The sequence below is a fragment of the Rhipicephalus microplus genome, unplaced genomic scaffold, assembly GCF_043290135.1.
Source record: "Rhipicephalus microplus isolate Deutch F79 unplaced genomic scaffold, USDA_Rmic scaffold_15, whole genome shotgun sequence".
Classification (NCBI taxonomy): Eukaryota; Metazoa; Arthropoda; class Arachnida; order Ixodida; family Ixodidae; genus Rhipicephalus; species Rhipicephalus microplus.
Window position 1 is genome coordinate 13801494 of NW_027464588.1, and position 22040 is coordinate 13823533.

A 22040-nucleotide genomic window follows, 5' to 3' on the forward strand; every position below is an offset into this window, starting at 1 on the left:
CAGATGCATGGATGGACGCATGAATGGACACAGGGGCGGATGCATGGACGAACGCAGGGACGGACGCACGAACAGACGCACGCATGGACGGGCGGACGTACGCGCGCACGGTCACACAGACGAACGCATGGACGGATGGAAGCAAGAACGAATGGACGGACGAATGCTTCGCCCCACTCTCCATCATTCACTCCATGGATATGCTGCCAATATTTTTCATCGTGGCGTTGACGTTAGCGTTGCCGCGAGAAGAATGGGCGGAGTGCACGCGGATCTAGCGGAGCGGCCGTGGCGTTTCGAATCCCCTAAGACCAGATTCTGGAGAAAAAGAAAAGAGAGAGCGCAGGGGAAAGCGAATGTGGCCTCATATCAAGTTATCTCGGCATCGAAGCGAAGGCTACGAGGTCAAATCACGTGCATCCTATCCCCAGTGAATGTAGTTCCACAATAGCGCCCGTATTTCCAACGTGAAATATAGAAGTTCCATTGTTATTTCCTACGAACAGCTATGTGAGACAGACGCACCTCGCACCAGTAAGATATTTCTATTTCTTCTGCTTTATTCGTTGTGACCTACCATTTTTTGAAAGTGCGAGAAAGTCTCGCCTTTTCACAGGACACGAGAAAGAGGCAAATGCCAACACCACTTCATTCAAGTATCATGAATCAACTGGACCAGATATCAACCCTTCTCAACCTTTTCAAATTTCGCGCTAAATATCTGAATGTTTCGCGACAGCGCAAGTTATGTTCGGGGCAAGCAAGCGATGGCTGGTCAGTAGAAGGCGCCTGACGAAAAGGGAAGATTATGAAAAGCTACTGCTGAGGACGGGTCATTAAGCCATCATCCCTAGCATGCACCTTTGTCGCCGAACTGCGGGAGCTTTTGTTCATCGCTCTTTTCGCTGGTGAATCGCCCACGTGGCGTAAGCGTTCTCACAGAGAGCCATACTGAGAAAAAAGTTATCCCCGTCACAATCCCCATCCTGGCTGTGTGCTGTCACATTAATTTTGAACAGGCGGCCGCACCTTATGTGTACCAACTCGAGAAAGCTCATTGACTGTCTAGCGAGGTCTGTTGATTCCGTACGTGACAATACATTTAGGCTGTACCTTGAATAAGTGGCTCTTTGCTTCTGTAGCCGATTTGCTGCAGGATAAGGGCAGCAAAGTGTGAGAACGCAGAGGCGGAGACACGTCTCTGAGAAAAAGTAAGTTGTTTGCTTCCTTGGCGGAGCATCAAAAAGCGGTTCATCCCACAAGTCGACCTTGGGTGAAACGGGATATATTTAAAAGAAAGAAATGAAGGGTGGAGAGCTTGGTGCTCGAAAAGGAGATCACGAGGAGTGGACAGATGCCATGCTTGGCACCGACTCTGATTTATTATTACATCGAGAATTGGGTGTCGGTGAATTGGCGGGTGACGCCTTCGTGTATTCAGCCTGGTTATTTTACGGCGTGGTCCGTTTAGTGGTTGCCCTGGTCTTCGTAAATTAGTACCAGTGTGTGAAAGAACTGGCAAGTTTACCAGGAACTAAACAGCCAGATCCTTCCAGTTCTTCAACGTACCGTCGTGGTCATAGAAACCATCGTCATCAACCCCTTCAACCATCCTTAACCAGGCAGATTATCTAAAGCACTGACCTTTGATACTAGGCTTTTGTTCTTCAGAAGGTGTTGTAAATTGTGAACCCCACTGCGCCGTCTCACGTTCTCTTGGTCCTCCGGTTTCATCTGTCCCACTGAAAAAGAATTCCTTTGAAGTTTGAGTTGTTTCATTTTTTGATCTGTACATATTGTGAGATAATGATAGAAATTCACCATAGCGACAACTGTTTTTTTTTTTCACTTGGTCACGTAATTCACTTTTCTGACCCACCAGAATGAAAGAAAAAGACTGGCCGCGTATCTTCATGTTTTTCCGCAAAGTACGTCAAAAGACGGTAGTCTTCTATCTGGGGGTGCTGTGTGAGATATGGTGCCATCTGGTAGTAACGGTAAAAGACAAAAGCTTTTTTAGAACGCTGAGCCACTGGTAGGTGGCAGCACAAAGGCGCTTTTGGTAAGAGTGACTGTCTGTGCTACCTTTAGGTTTCATAGTAGGACATTTGTTTTCTCGTGCCGCTAGCAACCATGCACTGCAGAGAAGCTGGTGCACAGGCCACACCACCCAAGGTGGTCGCCATTTATCAAATTATCGTCGTGCGCTCTCTAGCTCGTTAGCTAAACTGGTGCTTTTACTCGCTTTAGATGCATCTCCTGATGCTTCGACAGCAAATTACTTGCGTGCATACGGCACTACTTTCCGAAAAACATACTGCAATAAACAATGCCTTTCGGAGGACCTATACTTTGTGTTTGTTAGTTGTTGCTTATCTTTCATAGCAGGCCCCATTTGACAATGTGACAGCGACAGTGCATGTTATTCGGTGCCTTCGCGCTTTTCGTTGCCGTATAGACTAAAAATGATTTTGAACTCTCATAGCAATGTCTCGAAAGCACGTGTTTCTTTCTTCAGCGGTGGTTGATATGCCAGGCACGTCGCCTGGTGATCGGTGACACGCTTCGCCTGCATAAACAGAGTGTGACTTCGCCGCGTAACAATAGCTGCTAACCAGGCAATATGGCAAACTTATTCACTACTTTGCTCACATAGGGAGCATATATAGTGACCTAAGAGTTTTAGTTAAAGCCCTTAATTTTTTTAGTGAAGCTTTAGAAAATCCGCCATCTCGCTGATAGCATCGCATTTTCAGCCCAGCCTGCCAAACACTTTGGCATTTAAAATTGCTTACCTATGCGTTTTATAAATAAATATATTCACTGCCTAATACATATGTATTGATTTTTGCTTCAAGTAGGCGTAATATTCACTTCGTAGTTCACCATGTCTACAATTGTGAACACAGCGACCAGATTTAGATGGGTGGGTTTTGAGCATAAAATTTAAGTTTTCGCCAGGTGTCTCAATTGTTGCACAGACACCAATAGCCAGACAGACAGAGATAACAAAGTTTTGACTTGAAGTTAAATCAGCCTTGTACAGGCTGGTCTGAGGCCCACGGGACGGCTTTATGCTCTCCCAGAGTACAGCACCTCGTACTCTAAATTGTTAACAACTCGTTCTAAGCACACAGACCAAAGTTTTCGCGTTAAAGAATCCCGAAAAGGCTATCGTCTTCAACTATCCTCTTTAAAAATAGTGGTGATATATCTACCATGGAGAAGGCCGATACTGAAAATGGTTATATGCAAGACGTTTTGGGAAAGAAATCTGTTATTCCTGCCGTTCTTCTTACGTAGCATGGAGGGCTAACGATTCGCCTGTGACTCCGTAGGTTGCAATTTTGCTGGTGTGAATGTCGTACTTCATTTTTTGTTTTCCCGTTCTTTCTTTCTTTGAAATAGTGCATTAAAAACAAAATCCATGCTTCTAAGAAGTAGAATTACTTTTTTTTGAAAAAGAACAGCAACTTATAGACATTTTTACCAGAGAGGAGGATTCCCTCCTTCCTGTGCTACTGCACGAGAGATGTCACAGCTTCGGCCACCCTGCATTTTTGGGTGGTCACACATGTTAACAACAGCCCAGAAGGGCTCATGGCGGCGCCCATAGGGAATCTTCAGAGAAAACATCTATAGTGGTCAATTAGTGGAAACCGCGAAGTGATAACTAGCTCCTCAGCTCAGTAACGAACGTTAATGCGGTTAATGAACATTAATGATGTTGAACGTTCATAAAGCTACGAAGGCCAATGACGCGTATGGCGATTTCTGTATCGATTCCCTCTGTAGTATATATAACGGAAATCTTCAAAAAAGTATGGCACAGAAGCTGTGAAAGTCACTCTGTCGTGAATCTAAACCTGAGCATTCTGATATTTAGATTTAGAGAAGTCTTAATTTTATTTTTTTTTCCTGTAACCATGGCCTGTTTCTTAGTTCGCCCTTGAGAATGCAGCGACCACCATGTGCACAACCCAGCAGACCATCTCACAAACGCACACGAAACCCATTTTTCCACTTTAGCCAATGGGTGCATGGGCAAGCATGGTTGCGAAGCGCACACTAGCAGCGCGGAGGATACAACAGAACTGCGCAGTTTAGCAGTTTCATCTGCTCGACCTAAATATACCTAGGTTATACTTTCGAGTCAATTTTGCATTTAGAGTTTCCTGTCCCAATGTATTTCATACCTACTGAAGACTGTGTGTCTGAATTTTCTCAGAGATGTACTAAGTGCTGCAAACATACCTGTCCACTATTAGCCGTCACTATCGCGAAGCATTAAGGAGTGTAGCACATATCACAGTACTTAAGCGCAGTGTAAAGCGCAGCACATACAAAGTCCACAGCATCAAAGTTGATCTTAATATAGCATACCGATAAGTCTATCCTGAAGTCTTCCTGCTTGAAGTATTCACACAAGGGCGTCGTTTTACTCTACCTTATGGATAACCAGGACAACAGACTGATCGCTGTACGTTCTCCTTCTTCTTCTTCTCAGCTTATGGGAGTCACGTGCTCGTCGATAGTACTGATTCAAAAGAAATATTCGAACTATACCAATGTAGAGCGTGCAAAGAATATAGCCTGTTTCAAATTTCGGGAGCACTATCAAGTGCGAAACGTTCCGTGCCAAAGACTTTTTTTTACGCGTTTTCTAGCAAAAAGCTTTCGGTGGAAGCGGGCGTCTTCGTATCAAAGAGCTCCTTTGTGGAACAGTGCTTTCTAAAAAGAATGAAGTTGCTGCGAACTACCGAGAGTCACTTTTCTGTATTTTCAGCTGAGAGTCACTTTTTCTGTATTTACGTGTGCTTTATCCTCCTTCTTTTAGGATTACGTATAATTTGAAAGGCCTTAAAAGTCATATCTGCAAATCTTGGCCAATCAACCAGAGCGGGCAAGAGCCATAGTGGAGACATCGTCATCATCATATTTGGAAACTATCAAGGAGGTTTAAAAAATTGACAGATACCACAAACAGTGGGCATTGCTGGTGTGTGAGAAGAGAATCGGAAAGGTTGATATGTCACTTTATAATCAGCACAAAGTTCATCATCTATTCACGTCATGTGATACCAAGTTTAGTATATGTATAGCTAGCGAAGTTGCCGTAAGCATGCTATGAGCGTGGTATGTTGTCATGTTCTTGCATGACACGCGTGGCATGATTATCATGTTTGCACTAGTGTTATATTTTGACAACCATTGACGTCACCTAACACCACATTTGGTGTATGTGGAGCTAGTAAAACGGCCGCGAGTGCATCATGAAGGACCCAGTATACTCCAATGTAGCGTTGACGTGCGCGCACGCTGGGCACAGCGACGCTACGTTAGCAAAGCGCGAGCGCTCCATAGTCTAATGCCAGGCGCGACCAGCATCCGTTGGCACGGCCCGATGTCAAACGGCGCGATATGCGACATCCAGCATTTCGCGCCGATGCCATACAGTAACATTGCTCTATGCCGATGCGTTACCCAGGCAACACTGCGTCTCCCTTTTTTCGTGACGGAGGAACAACAGACGCGCTGAAACAGGCATGCGTCAAAGCAATGCAGCGCGGTGCGCGCATGCGAGTATATGGCAGGACCGGCGCCTGGCGCGGCAACGCCGGCGTGACGCGTCGAAATGAACGCCGGCGAACACGCACACCGCATCATGTCGAAATGTATTCGCGCCTTGACTGTGGCATGTAGTCATGTTCTCACATGACACGCATCTGATGATAATTATGTTTGCACCAGTCACATACCCTCGTCATCCATCGGCGTCACGTAATACCGAGTTTGGTACATGTGAAGCTAGTGAAACGGTCATGAGCGCATCATCAGCGTAGCTTGTAGTCATGCTGTTACATGACAAGCATCTCATGTTTATCATGTTTGCACCAGTATCATACCCTCGTCATATCTTACCGTCCCGCATTACCAAATTCGGTATAAGTGAAGCTAGCGAAACTGCCACCAGCGCATCATGAGCTTGGCATGTAGTCATGTTTCTATGACACGAGTCCTATGATAATCAAATTTGCACCAGTCATATATTTTCGTCATTCATTCACGTACCGTAATACCGAATTTGGTATATGTGGCACTAGCTAAACGGCCGCGAGCGCATCATGAGCGTGGCATGTAATCATGTTGTTACACGACACGCATGTCATAATTTTTATATTAGGGTCTGTCGCTTGTGTTCGCCATGTAATCATGTCATACCATACCTATTTTACAACATACCATGTGAAAGAAACCAGCGCAAGAGCTGCAGGACCATGAAATGTAAATCATGACATTCATGACATACATGTCAGGATTTTGATGTTATGATTAGTCAAATATGTTCTTCATACAGTGATGTTATGCCATACCAAGTTTGGTATTGGTACCATTATCGGAACGGCCAAAAGAGCTAAAAGTCGTAGGTGGCTAGATAGATAGATAGATAGATAGATAGATAGATAGATAGATAGATAGATAGATAGATAGATAGATAGATAGATAGATAGATAGATAGATAGATAGATAGATAGATAGATAGATAGATAGATAGATAGATAGATAGATAGATAGATAGATAGATAGATAGATAGATAGATAGATAGATAGATAGATAGATAGATAGATAGATAGATAGATAGATAGATAGATAGATAGATAGATAGATAGATAGATAGATAGATAGATAGATAGATAGATAGATAGATAGATAGATAGATAGATAGATAGATAGATAGATAGATAAGCTCTAAGTGTCGCCGAAGTTTACTAAAAAATTTTTCGCATTTAAAAAATTGCTGGAGTCGAAGCCTCGTAAATGCTTTGCCAGCAGTAGTGAAGCCTGCTCTTGCCTCCAAAGATCTCAGAATCATGCTGTTGTCTAGTGATGCCTATTTAGACATCAAGCGGCTTTGATTTGTTAGTCTAAAGGCTATGGTAAATATAAATTAAAGGGTGGTCGTTTCCAAAGAAATAATTCGCAGAGACTAGTATCAATGACCTAGTCTCCGATATATTTAGCCTTTAATTTGAGGCTCACTAAAGCAAACTGGCAACGCAAGGACGAATTTTAAGCCCTATCTAACTCTAAAATACCACGTTGAACTTGTTGGGTGTGCCAGTAAAACGCTGCTTCGGAATATTAAGCAGACAAACAATGCTTCCTTAAGGCATATTATGCCGCCAGGGACAGCTTTATGCTCTCCCATAGTACAGTACTTCGTACTCAAAGTCTCTAACACTTTTTTCTAAACACAGATTTAGCTTAAAGGGGGATCGTTACCGTGGACGGGACAGATTTACGCTCTCCCATAGTAGAGTACCACGTACTCTAAATCGTTAATATTTCCTAAACACACAGACAAAGCAGTTGTATTGCTCAACTCTTCGACTTGTGTTTAGAAAAAGTGGTTAACGATTTTGAGTACTCTGTACTCTACTATGGGAGAGCTGAAAGCCGTCTCGGAAGGCTTAGAACGTTGTGGTCGACTTTAATAGGGATGGTTTTAAGCTTTCCCATAGCAGAGTACCTTGTACTCTAAGTTATTACCCACTTATTTCTAACCCCCCACACGTGTTGATATGGCCTCATGAAGTGTGAGGCCCACGGGACGGCTTAGTGATCTCCCATAGTAGAGTACCTAGTACTCTGAGTCGTTACCCACTTTCTTCTAACCACAACATGCGCTCTTTTAGTGCTCCGTGGCGAAAGGCGCCTGGCACATGGTACAACGCCTCTTTGGCTTTCGCACAGTGTGCATGAGTACAGAACGTGGGCTGTTTGCAAGACTGATCTTTGCAGTGACCATGTGCATACTGTGGTGGCGACGCTGCTTAGTGGAAGAACGGCACAAGCCTCATAGAGGCGCCTATTCCTCACTCCAGAATGTACGGCTCATTGTGTGGAATACCTAGACCAGCCGCTGAAAGCACACCACGAAGAGGCTTTCCTTCGACGATGGCACACATGTTTCTTCAGAGTAAGAGAGGGACAGCTGAAGTTTCCAGTTCCGTACTAGTCATGCGCCCTCTCTAGTACACAAGCATACGTCGTACTCTGTAAAATGTGATTAACTTTATTTATTTTATTTTCCTTCGACTTGTAACATTAGGATACGCAGTGATCAATTATATCTTTGGGATCATTTGTAAGATGTATACATGGTCTTCACAAGTTCTCGATGTTTATTTTTTGTGCGTACAAGTTGAGTGTACAATAAACTTCCCTTTCTCAATCGCCGTTTTTTTATTGTGTGAGTGCAGTGTTAAAAAAACAACATATCTCACGTACTTGGGAATCCACCTTGGGTGAAGCATGCGGAGAGAAGGAGACTGTTGTACTTTTTTATTGAGTGACGCAGCATGAAATGACGCAAATATATGTACAACTGTTGCACGTACAGACGTATGTTCAAGAGTGGCAGATGTTTATATAACTAGCTTTTTGCAGTTGAGCAACGATGCTAACTGGAACATGCGCATTAGCAACACCAGAAGCTGATACGAAGCGCTGATGCTCGCGACGATGCTGGCCCTTGTTATGCCTGCGAGTCGACAGCGAACGTCCGTGCCTCTGAAAAAGGCAATCTGTGTCAAGGCCAGCCCACAAGTCCGCCTGACGCGAACAACTCAACGGCGTCAACAGGCGACGGCGCCTTTCTGCCGCCCACGTGCAGTGAGTCAGCGCACGTGCAAGCGAGCCCGTCGAGTAAACAACTGGCGTCTTCCTGTCTGGCGGGTCTGACGCAATGCTTGCGACGTCACTCGTCCTTCGGTGCAGCCACCTGCAGCGCAGCCTCTCCAGATTCGATGACAAAGAAGGACGCGGCCCAGCGGCGACCCCCATTGGAGGAGTCTGCCCTGACGACCAGCGGCGCTTCTGGTTGGACGTTTGGGTTGGACCCGGTGCATATAAAAGAAGCCCTGCGGCGCGTCGCGAGCGGCGGTCCTAGGTGAAAGCTGACATGTGCGTCGCGAGCGGACCCGTTTGAGAGCAGACTTATGTGTTAAAGAGGAGAGCTCGGCTCTTCGAGTCTCTGTCGGCCCCAGTGCCGAATTTGTAACGCCTCTGTATATATGCTGTACATAAACCTTGTTTAACTCACCGTCGTCTCGTCCGCTTGTCTATCAGCTCTGCGCAGAAGCAGTCGCGAGCTGAGAAACCTACGCTACCAAACGGCTGGTGACCATCCCGGCGGAGTTCGAAGCAGTGGCGCCTTCGGGACCGTGTTGGCGTCGCCGTCTTTCGCAACAGTGGTTGGCAGCTGCGGGATCGGCCGGCGTCAGCGACATCGATGCGGTGAGTGCCTGATGTTTTCCCCTCAGTTCACCAGACTACTCTAGCTCAGGTTGTAGTAGTTTAGAGAAGGGCTGTGTGAAGCATTGAAGTGAGCTTTGATCGTTTCAAGCCAAATCGAAGCGCTTTGAAACCAAAGTTAATGCAGAGGGGGTAAAAACGGGAGTGTGAAAAATTGCTTGCACGTCTTGCTAGTAGGGTTATAGCGGGTACGGCAAGTAGATTCTTAACAGGGGCAAACAGCAAGAGGCTAGTGTGAACGATGGAGAACCTTAAGGTGAAGGAACTCATCGAAATTTGTGAGGAACTCGGCATTACTTTGGGCCGTGCGAAACGAAAGCAAGTGATCCTTGAGATCATGAAGCATGAGGGAGTGTCGGCTGAGGAAGTCGATGAGGCCTGGGTGGATATTAAAGCACGCCGTGAGGAGGCTGAAAGGTGAGAAACTCGTGAAGAAGCTGAAAGGCGCGAAGCTCGCGAAAAAGCTGAAAGGCGCGAAGCTCGCGAAGAAGCTGAAAGGCGCGAACGTCATGAGCGCGAGGAGGCCGAGAGACAGGAGCGCCTCGAGTTGAAACGAATAGAATTGGCAATCCTACAGTGTTCGCAGGCGCCTAGCATAGCTTCTCCGACGATTCAGGTCAGCGGTTTTAGAATTCGGGACCAACTGCCACCGTTCGTAGTAGGCGAGGACATGGCGAAGTATCTCGTCAAGTTTGAACACGTCTGTGAGCGAAACGCTTAAGAGCGGTCTCTTTGGGCGCGGAACGTGTTGGCTCTTCTTCCCGGTGAAGTGTCCGACGCGATAACTTGCTTGTCGAGGGAAGTGTTTGAGAGCTATGACGAGGTTAAGGAAGTGCTCTTAAGACGTTATAAGTTGTCACCCGAGGCTTTCAGGCAAAGGTTCCGGTATGCTAAAAAGGGGAATGAGTCACACATTGACTTCGCGTTTCGTCTTAAAGTCGATTTAATTGAATGGCTCAAGGGCGAAGGTGTTTATGACGACCGCGATATAGTGGTGGAATGCGTTGCATTGGAGCAATTCTTCCGCTGCATCGAGGAGGATGTCAAACTTTGGCTGCAGGACAAACTTGGTGAAGTACAGCTAAACAAGGCAGCAGAGTTAGCTGAGGAGTATTATACTCGTCGAAAGTTGCAGAGCAGGGCAGTGCGCGTTGAAAAGGATGAGAGAAAAGAGGGCTTTTCAAAGAAACCTGATCAACGGAGACCCGCTCCGCACCGTAATTTCAAGAAGGACCCGTCTCTTACGAAGGACAGTGTAGGGGAAGGGCAAACAGAAGCGGAGAAATCGAGTGAGGTTCCTAAACAACGCACTGATACAACACGGGCATTTGAATCACGGAAGCCGCTAATCTGCTACAACTGCAAAAAGAAAGGGCACATCGCGATAAACTGTAAGCAAAAGTTTGCTTTTTGCAACAATCCAAGAATTGGAAAAGAACATACGGTTGTTGGAGCCGTATATCCAAGAAATTAGTGTGAATGGGAAAGCGTGTCGAGCACTTAGAGACTCAGCGGCAACCATGCATGTTGTCCATTCTTCATTGGTGTCTCCGGATGACTTTACAGGAGAATGCACGTGGATCAGGCAAGTCGCTGAGGAGCAGAGTGCTTGCTTACCAATCGCCACAGTTCTCATTGAAGGCCCGTTCGGTGAGCTTCGCACCAAAGCGGCTGTGTCTGCCGCGCTTCCCGATCGTTTTCCTTATCTTTTCTCCAACAACTCAGAGCAGCTTCTTAAAGAGCAGGGTAAATCGTTCTTCCCCAACTTAGCGTACATGGCCCTCACGCGATCGCAAGCGCGGAAGCTTTCGCAAGAGCTTGACCTTGTTCAAAGCGGTTCACTCTCAAGTGACCTTGTCGGCGGGTCGACGGAACCTCAGAGAGGAAATTTTCCGCGTGAGTCATGTGAGCAGTCGCGCGAGCGGCCCGTCGCCGAAGCGACAGGCGCGGTTTCCGTAGAAAGGGGAGACGACATGGCGCCACTGAATCAGAGCGAAAGGGCTGCAACGCTCTCGCCTGTAGCGGAAAGTTGGAGTGAGCTGTCGAGGGTTGACCGAGAAACGCTCATTCGAGAGCAGCGTGAGGACCTCTCGATTAAAGCGCTAATGGAAAGCGTAAATTTGGGAAAAAAGAAAAGGAATGTTTCTTGTTTTGAGAAAGCAGGGCTTTTGTATCGGAGCTACACAAATGCGCAAGGTCGCAAGTATGAGCAGCTCTTAGTGCCACAAAAGTATCGTCGCCAACTATTGGAACTGGCGCATGAAAACGCATGGGCAGGGCATCTCGGCATAAAAAAGAGCAAGGCTAGAGTTTCCCTTGAGTTTTATTGGCCGAAATGTTGGAAGGATATCGAAGACTTTGTGCGCTCATGCGACACTTGTCAGAGAGCGGGGAAATCCACGGACAAGTGGAAGCCACCCATGAAGCTTGTGCCAATTGTCACAGAACCTTTTCGGCGCCTAGTAATTGATATAGTCGGGCCATTGCCAGAGTCAAGGCAAGGATGTCGGTACATCCTGACGGCTCTCTGTGTAGCCACAAAATTTCCGGAAGCGATACCCCTTAAGGAGCTCAATTCTCCTCATGTCGTGGATGCACTGCTATCTATATTTGCACGCGTCGGATTTCCTTCTGAAATCCAATGCGACAATGGTAGTGTCTTCACCAGCTGCCTTACCTCTACCTTTATGGATAAATGTGGAATAAAAGTAGTGCACAGCTCGATCCATCACCCACAATCTCATCCGGTAGAGCGTATGCATTCCGTTCTGAAACGGATACTCAGAGCTCTCTGCTACGAGCACAACTGCGACTGGGAAGCGTGTATTCCTCCCGCTATGTTCGCTTTAAGATCATCTCCTCATGAGAGCACGGGTTTTAGCCCTGCAGAGCTTGTGTATGGCAGGAGTTTGAGAACATCATTGCGAATGCTACGCGAGTCCTGGGAGGGATTCGATGAGGACCCTAATGTAGTGGCGTATGTTTTAGACCTCCTTCAGAGGCTTGGAAAAACGAAAGATCTTGTGGAAAGCCACATGAAGGCTGCACAAGTATTGTCGAAGGAGTACTACGACAAATCGGCGAAGAAGTGCACATTTGAAGTTGGTAGTCAAGTAATGCTGCTGCGGCCGTCCAAAAAGAACAAGCTTGAGGTTCATTGGGAAGGGCCCGCCAAAGTAATATCGAAGCTTTCTGATACCAATTATAAAGTGAAATTAGGAAGGCGGCCGAACAAAATTTACCACAGTAACTTGATGAAACCATACGTTCAACGTCAAGCTGTCGTAAATCTGCTGTTGAATGCTCCAGAGGAAGAGGGAGAAGAAATTTTGAGTTCTAGTGATGTAATCGAAAGGGGATCGGAGGTAATCTTTTAGCAGTTAAACCTAGAGCCTAGGTTAAGTGAAGTCCAGAAGGAGGACCTTGGAAAGATTGTTTCCGAGTTTGGAGACGTGTTTTCGGACCGCCCCGGAAACACGAGGGTGATCGAACACGATATCGAGCTAAGCGGTGAGTAGTCAATCCGTAGCAAGCCGTATTGTTGTTCTCCTGTGGAACGTCGCAAGTGTGAGCCGCTCTTGGTACCACATAGGTATCGTCGCCTAAAAGTGGCCGGTTACTGAGATGGAGCGTGATACTCCGACAGTGCAACTTTGACGTTCGCTACAAAAAAACAGGGGGGGGGAAGCTATACGCTAATGCAGGTGCATTGAGCAGTGCGTTCTAGCTAGTACCTTCTCAACCTTTCGGTTTCTCTCTGGCGATTCGGGGCAAAATTTTGACCTCATCACGACCTGGGCTGAGCGCTCTCGTTCAGAGTGATCTGAAGGGGCCAACTTTATGTTGTATTCTAATTCGTTGCGTTGTTGTAAGTGTGAAAAATTCAAGTTCTTATTTTAAGAGTCTTTTGTCCCACATGTGCCTCTTGATGTAGAGGGAACGAAATTCCGATAGACACTTAGCTAGGTATATGTAGTACTATACTTTGTCTGGTGTTCTGTCGGGTGACCGAGGGCATTTGCTCGTGTCGTGTGTTGTCTGTTGTCGATCCGTTCTTGACAAGTGGCAGAACCATCGACAAGTGCTGAAACCGAAGATGGTCAGAAGAGACGAGTGAAGCTGGTCGACAAGTTGTGGTGAAAAGCCAGTGGAGCTGGGATCCGTCCTCAAGAATGGTATGTGTTCCTGGAACAGAGTCTGGAGCTGCATTCTCCCCATGGCCCTGGAGGCGAACCTGGAGGGACCTGGCGAACGAGCGCGCCTGACATACGAGCCCCGTGGAAGCAGCTCGTCTTTTCGGCGCATTGTCTGGCGGCGGGGGTGCTGTTATGCCTGCGAGTCGACAGCGAACGTCCGTGCCTCTGAAAAAGGCAATCTGTGTCAAGGCCAGCCCGCAAGTCCGCCTGACGCGAACAACTCAACGGCGTCAACAGGCGACGGCGCCTTTCTGCCGCCCACGTGCAGTGAGTCAGCGCACGTGCAAGCGAGCCCGTCGAGTAAACAACTGGCGTCTTCCTGTCTGGCGGGTCTGACGCAATGCTTGCGACTTCACTCGTCCTTGGGTGCAGCCACCTGCAGCGCAGCCTCTCCAGATTCAATGACAAAGAAGGACGCGGCCCAGCGGCGACCCCCATTGGAGGAGTCTGCCCTGACGACCAGCGGCGCTTCTGGTTGGACGTTTGGGTTGGACCCTGTGCATATAAAAGAAGCCTTGCGGAGCGTCGCGAGCGGCGGTCCTAGGTGAAAGCTGACATGTGCGTCGCGAGCGGACCCGTTTGAGAGCAGACCTATGTGTTAGAGAGGAGAGCTCGGCTCTTCGAGTCTCTGTCGGTCCCAGTGCCGAATTTGTAACGCCTCTGTATATATGCTGTACATAAACCTTGTTTAACTCACCGTCGTCTCGTCCGCTCGTCTATCAGCTCTGCGCAGAAGCAGTCGCCAGCTGAGAAACCTACGCTACCAAACGGCTGGTGACCTTCCCGGCGGAGTTTGAAGCAGTGGCGCCTTCGGGACCGTGTTGGCGTCGCCGTCTTTCGCAACACCCTCGACACTCCTACATGAATCAACTTCAGCGCATGGTAACTAGCCACAAGTGACGTTAACCCGACGTGACGGCTGTATCAAAACAACAAATAAGTAATTTTAACACAAAACTTGGTAGGCAGCACTGCAACCACCATTGACCTTTCACGAAGGTTACCGTCTGTTCGAAAAGTAGCTCCGAAACCTGGCATAGCTTTGTAGTAAAATGCTTCATTGCCACCCAGAATGCTTGGGTTCAACTCCAGCTGGGACCCTGACATTTGTTCTTTGCATTCGTCGGGTTGACCCTTCTGATGTCGGGAATTTTTAATGCTCGCGCCTTAAAATTGCCCATGTGTGTTCTCGTCGTGCCTGGCTAGATACTAATTGTCAATTACCTGTGGCACATACCCGCGTTCCAGTGGCAGAAACCCACCCATGGATATGTGCCCCAGTCTGGCGCGAAGTGTAACGACATTTCGTTTTCATATATATAGATACGTATACATATACGGTGCATGACAAATCCATCCTGGAGTGCCCATATAATTGCTATCGAAGTAAAACGTTTAAGTGGAAGTCATCGGCCCACCAAGCGTGTTCATTGTTACAGTGGCGTAACAACTGTCATATATATATATATATATATATATATATATATATATATATATATATATATATATATATGTGTGTGTGTGTGTGTGTGTGTGTGTGTGTGTGTGTATTCTGCTGGTTGACGAGTGAGGTTGGCTTGCCCCCCTCCCCTCTCGCGAAATAGTTGTTACGCCACTGTAACACACTCATGAACACACTTATATATATATATATATATATATATATATATATTGTTACGAGTAACTTGTTTAATTATCTATTTACAGCGCACAGAACTCGACGAGTAAGATACGCCAGACCAGCATCCAACGGAAAAACCCACTTTGTCCTCCTCTTTCATGCAGCCGTGTTTAGCGGCTGTTTTGTATCATAACCCCCGGCGGTAGAAGCACCGTCCCGGTGCTAAATTTACGCAGATGATGTCGAAGGGGGTAATAGGGCTTTAGCCGAGCCACGTGAACAATGTCGCTCGGAGCTGACGATGACTTTGTTGGATCAGTTGGAACAATCTCGTACGTGACGTCTGTCACTTGGCGAACGATACGGAATGGTCCAGTGTAGGGCGACGACAGTTTTTCAGACAGTCCCACACGCCGAGTAGGTGACCAGAGGAGCACGAGAGAACCCGGGGAAAAGTGCACGTCCCTATGGTGAGAATTGTAGAGCTGTTGTTGGCGCGACTGTGAAGCCTGTAGACGGTTGCGGGCGACTTGGCGCGCGTGGTCGGCGCGGGCAATGGCTTCATTACCATATTCAGTGGCCGCAGGTAGTAACGTGTCTAAAGGTAGAGTTGGGTCCCGGCCATATAGTAGATAGAAGGGCGAATATCCGGCAGTGTTGTGACGAGATGAGTTGTAGGCGAACGTCACATACGGCAAATGAATGTCCCAATCGTGGTGGTCTGGCGCAACGTATTTGGCAAGCATATCGGTTAGGGTCCTGTTAAGGCGCTCCGTGAGGCCATTTGACTGGGGATGGTACGACGTAGTAAATTTGTGCTTGGTATGACACGACCTCAGGATTTCATGAACGACAGCTGATAAGAACGTGCGGCCACGGTCGGTGGGAAGTTGACGGGGAGCACCGTGCACTAATATTATGTCGTACAGCAGAAAGTCCGCAAAGTCGGTAGCGCAGCTGGTCGGGAGTGCTCGTGTGATTGCGTACCGCGTCGTGTAGTCCGTGGCAACAGCAATTCATTTATTTCCGGCTGTGGAGAGTGGAAAAGGGCCCAACAGGTCGAGACCAACTCGAAAAAAAGGCTCGTTGGGAACGTCGATCGGCTGAAGGTAGCCGGCTGGGAGGGCAGACGGCGTTTTGCGATGCTGACAGGGCTCACAAGCGGCGACATAGCGTCGAACAGAGCGGGCAAGTCCAGGCCAAAAAAACCGACGTCGTACTCGATCGTACATGCGAGAAACGCCCAAATGGCCCGTTATGGGGGCGTCATGGAGTTGATGCAGGACAGAGGAACGCAGGTGCGCTGGGATGACAGGAAGTAAGTCTGATCCGAAGGAATCAAGGTTTCGGCGATATAGGATCCCGTCTTTCACCAAAAACATTCGTAGGGACGGGTCGCGTGGCGTTGACTCCAGTTTGTCAATGATGGCTCGTAAAGAAGCATCCCGACGTTGCTCTTCGCCAATGTTTAACAGCTGCGAAACGGAAAAAACGTCCGTGATAGCGTCGGTATCGGTTGCTTCGTCAACAGGGTAGCGGAATAAACAATCCGCATCCTGATGTAATCGCGCTGTTTTGTACATTACAGAGAACGTGTACTCTTGAAGGCGTAGAGCCCAACGAGCGAGACGTCCCGTGGGTCCTTCAGGGAGGCTAGCCAGCAGAGCGCGTGATGATCCGTGACAACACGGAATGAGCGCCCGTACAGGTATGGGCGAAACTTGGCGACTGCCCATACAAGGGCGAGGCACTCGCGCTCCGTGATGGAATAGTTGCGCTCGGCTGGAAATAGTAGTCGACTTGCGTAGGCTATAACACGGTCGTGTCCGCGTTGCTGCTGCAATAGCACAGCTCCTATGCCGTGTCCACTGGCGTCCGTGTGAACCTCGGTTGGGGCTAATGGATTAAAGTGAGCCAAGATTGGTGGCGTAGTAAACAGTGTCGTAAGTTGCGAAAACGATTACGCTTGATCATGGCCCCAGGTAAACGAGGCGTCTTTCTTCAAGAGGTCTGTGAGTGGGCGTGCAATGGTCGCAAAGTCCTTAACAAAGCGTCTGAAATACGAGCACAACCCCACAAAACTGCGGACATCCTTTGTGGTCCTCGAAACGGGAAAGTTCGTGACTGCACGAATTTTCTCTGGGTCTGGACGCACGCCTTGGGCATCGACAAGGTGACCAAGCACGGAAATTTGGTGACGAGTGAAGTGGCACTTGGAGGCGTTAAGCTGGAGTCCGGCTCGACGAAAAACGTCCAAAATAGCTGACAAACGATCAAGATGCGAGTCAAATGTGGGCGAAAAGACAATAACATCGTCAAGGTAACACAAGCAGGTAGACCATTTCAACCCTTGGAGCAATGAGTCCATCATTCTTTCAAATGTGGCTGGTGCATTGCAGAGTCCAAAGGGCATCACCTTAAACTGATAAAGACCATCAGGAGTGATGAATGCGGTCTTCTCGCGGTCCATCTCGTCGACGGCTATCTGCCAGTACCCTGACCGAAGGTCAATAGTTGAAAAATAGGTGGCACCGTACAGGCAATCGAGGGCGTCGTCGATGCGAGGTAAAGGATAAACGTCTTTTTTGGTAATTTTGTTAAGGTGACGGTAATCGACACAAAAGCGCCATGTTCCATGTTTCTGTTTAACAAGGACGACTGGAGAAGCCCAGGGGCTGCATGAAGGCTCGATAATGTTTTTCGCAAGCATTTTGCCGACTTCATGTTGTAATATTGCACGCTCCGACGCCGACACACGGTAGGGGCGTTGGTGAATGGGGTTGCATGGCCAGTATTTATGCGATGGGTGACAATGGTCGTTTGGCCTAAAGAGTTGCTGGCAAAGTCGAAAATGCTACGATAGCCCTCAAGAACGTGGCAAAGCACTGAAGCTTGCTCAGACGTGAGGTCCGATGACACCATTCGCTCAATGTCGGCACCCCAAGAACGTGATGGAGTGGAACCACTGACTGAGCTGCAGAAATCGTCAACTCTGAAGGGCTCGACATGGTCATCTTGGAGAGCAGTAATTTTGGCCAGGGAGATACCCTGTGGCAGAACTAGGGTGGTGAGTGAAAAGTTGACCAGTGGAAGGAAGGTGCGATTTCTCCTAATCGTCAGAATCATATGCGGCACATCAACCCCATGCGTAAGCATCACTGCAGGAATCGGGGCCACCATGTAATCACCATCAGGTACTGGCGGCGTGGAGGATAAGTCGACATGTGTGACGGGGTTAGGAGGGAGACGCGTGAAATCAATGCAGCAGAGGCTGGTTTGCGGTGGGCTAGGCGGGTCGGAAAAGAGGGGTAAATCGAGATGGAGAGAGCCAGCTGAACAGTCTATGAGGGCAGAGTGCGTGGCTAGAAAATCCATACCGAGAATGAGTTCGTGAGGGCAATGTTCAATAACGGCGGAAAGAACGACAGTGCTTCTCTCCCCAAAAGACACTCGCGCAGAGCACATGCCAAGAGTTGCGGCAGTTCCTCCATCGGCGACTCGTACAGCTCGGTTGAGGGCGGGCGTGACAACTTTTCTAAGTCGGCGGCGAAGGTTACCACTCGTAATGGACACATGCGCGCCAGTATCTATCAACGCACTGACACGAACATTGTCTACAGTAACGTCCAAAAGGTTCCGGTTCGTTGTTAACGTTAATCGAGGATTTCTTACGAAGGTCGTCAACGCAGCTCCACCTCCAGAAGCTGCACGGCCTAGTTTTCCGGTGGTAGATGCTGCGAATAGGTCGGGGAGGCAGCACGGCGTTGTGGGGGAGACCGGGACTGACGACGAGCAAGGGACGGTGACCGGTCGTAGCGAGGTCTGCTGAGAGGTGCTGTAGGAGCGGAAAATGTGGTCGGCGTTGATGGAGAAAGTGATGGGGACGATTCGCGAGCAGAAGTGGTGTAATACTGAGGTGCATAATGGGACGGTGGAGCCCAGCGGCTGCGGCAGTGACGTGCGATATGACCAACGCGTCGACAGTTGAAACATATGGGCCTGTCATCAAGGGTACGCCATTCGGACGGATTGCGTCGTATGCGAGGAGCAGAAGGGGGACGAAAAGAACGCGCAGCAGAGTATACGGCAGGTACAGGATGTAGGCCGACATTCGATAGCTCTTGACGAACGACGGCTTGTATCAAAGAAATCGTGGTCGGGAAAGGCGTAGGCGTCGGTAGTGGCGTGGCTACCGGTTGTGCTGCCTCAACCTCTCGACGAATGATGCTTGTGAGGTTGTCACATGGAGGGGCCTGGTGGAAGACGTCGTCACATGAAGAGGTGGCCGCTGTGTTCGGAAGGCGCACGATGTTTTGGGCTACACGGCGGGCTTTAGCTTGTTCGAGACGTCGGCATTCTTTAAGGATGTTGTCGATGCTCGAGATGTTGTTAAAAACCAGCAGGTTGAAAGCATCGTCGGCAATGCCTTTCAAGACGTGGTTAACCTTTTCGTCTTCGGACATGGACTGATCGGCCTTGGAACAAAAGGCCAAAACGTCAAGAATGTAGGAGACGTACGATTCGGTAGAAGACTGGGTCCGTGTGGCAAGAGTCTTCTTCGCAGCGAGCTGACGACCAGATGAATCGCCAAAAAGGTCACGTATCTTTTCTTTGAAGAGATCCCAGCTCGTTATGTCGGCTTCGTGGCTTTCAAACCATGTTCGGGGAGTGCCGTCCAGGTAGAAAAGCACGTTGGCGAGCATGAGCGTGGGATCCCAGCGGTGAGTTGCACTGACGTGCTCGTACCGCTTCAGCCAAGTGTCGAGATCGATCGTACCATCACCAGAGAAAGTGCCGGGATCCCGAGGTGCGGGAGTGTGACGTAGGTGGTGGCTTGGACTGACGAGGGCGGCGTAGAAGAAGTACCAGCAGCCGAAGCAGTCGAAAGCTCGCCGATGGTGCGACCGCTGCGCGTCTCCATCGAGGTACAGGGGTACATCGTCAGGTACAGGTACATCGATGTACAGGTACATCGTCCACCTCCACCAATAATGTTACGAGTAACTTGTTTAATGATCTATTTACAGCGCACAGAACTCTACGAGTAAAATGGCGCCAGACCAGCATCCAACGGCAAAACCCACTTCGTCCTCCTCTTTCATGCAGCCGTGTTTAGCGGCTGTTTTGTATCAATATATATATATATATATATATATATATATATATATATATATATATATATATATATATATATATAAAGAATTGAGACAGTCAAACTTGTTATTCGAGACCAGGTAGGAGCGTAGGCCTACTAGCTAGCGAAATCAGCGACAGTCCATGCCGAGCGTCTCGTGCTTAGCACTGACAATGTGTTTGCCGAGATTTGCATGACCCACTACATTCATCATTACATATTTCCCCCTCGCTGAAGATGGTGCCAAGTAAGTGTCCTAAGGTGTCGTGAGGACAAGTGGTTCATGATATGGTTTGAGGCGATCCACATGTACGATTTCGCGGCCTCGGCGACGCAGGTTCACAGTGGCCGTGAGGTGTTCGATGAGGTAGTTAACAGCGGAAGTTTGTTCTACGACGCGATAAGGCCCATGGTACCTGCTGACAAACTTTGTAGAGGTACCCGGAGCAGCACTGGGGGGCACCCACAGCCAAACAAGAGAGTTGGGCGAAAATTGGTAGTTGGACCGTCGATCGTCGTGACGAAATTTCTGTAGCCCTTCTTCTTGTGTTCTAAGGGTGCGAGCTAATTGCCGACAATCTTCCGCATACCACGCGGCTTCAGAAATTGGCGTGCCTTCGGATGAGTCGGATCGGTAGGGGAGAATGGTGTCGATTGGAGATGATGGTTCTCGACCATAAAGTAAAAAGAAGGGAGAAAAGCCTGTCGTCACTTGAGGTGCCGTGTTGTAAGCGTACGTTACGTAGGGAAGGATAAGATCCCAGTTGGTGTGGTCGGAGGTGACATACATAGAAAGCATGTCGCCAAAAGTACGGTTGAAACGCTCGGTCAAGCCATTTGTTTGTGGACGATATGCGGTAGTACAGCGGTGAATCACATGGCATTCTGCAAGAAGTTCTTGAATAACATCCGCGATAAAGACGCGGCCTCGGTCGCTCAAAAGTTCACGTAGAGCGCCGTGACGCAGAACAAAACGTTGCAGCGGGAAAGACGCAACATCACGTGCCGTCGCGGCTGGTGGAGCAGCCGTTTCTGCATATCTCGTGAGGTGGTCGATCACTACAATAATCCAGCGATTCCCAGCTGACGTATACGGTAAAGGACCATAAAGGTCTATTCCAACCCGGTCGAATGGTCGCACTGGGCATGGTAACGGCTGCATTGGTGCAGTAGGACGGCTAGAATCGTGCTTGCGGCGTTGGCACTCTGTGCAAGATCGAATGTACTCTTGAACGAATGTGTACATGCCGCGCCAATTAAACCGAAAACGTAGCCTGGCGTAAGTTTTAAACAAACCGGCTTGCGCACACTGCGGATCGGCATGGAAAGCAGCACATATGCTAGCACGGAGATGCCTGGGTATGACGAGTAGCCATTTGCGACCGTCAGGGTGGTAGTTGCGGCGATAAAGTATTCTATCACGGATGGCGAAGTAAGAGGCTTGTCGGTGTAGTGCTCGAGATGGCGGGTGGGCGAGTGTTTCAGATAGGTAATCAATCCATCAGAGACGCAATCCACAAATCTTTGCGCTGTTCCGCAGACATGTTGATGGGTCCTGATAGTGAAAGGAAGTTGTCTTGAATGAGAGACACTCGCAATATCAGTAGAAACCGGCGAACGCGAAAGAGCATCGGCATCGGCGTGCTTCTGGCCTGAGCGGTAAATGACACGGATGTCATACTTTTCGAGCCGTAAAGCCCTTTGTGCCAAGCGTCCTGAGGGATATTTGAGGGAAAATAACCAGCAGAGCGCGTGGTGGTCGGTAACAAC

General features: G+C 48.5%; 1 protein-coding gene across 1 annotated transcript in view; it reads right to left on the reverse strand.

Moving 5' to 3' along the window:
• The window catches only part of LOC142784777 (neprilysin-1-like), a 33086-nt gene extending 12977 nt beyond the window's left edge, over window positions 1-20109 (reverse strand). The window contains exon 1 of the mRNA XM_075883276.1: window positions 19981-20109. Coding sequence (XP_075739391.1) covers window positions 19981-20109 — 129 coding nt within the window. The remainder of the gene's footprint in view (window positions 1-19980) is intronic.
• Between the last annotated feature and the right edge of the window lie 1931 nt (window positions 20110-22040).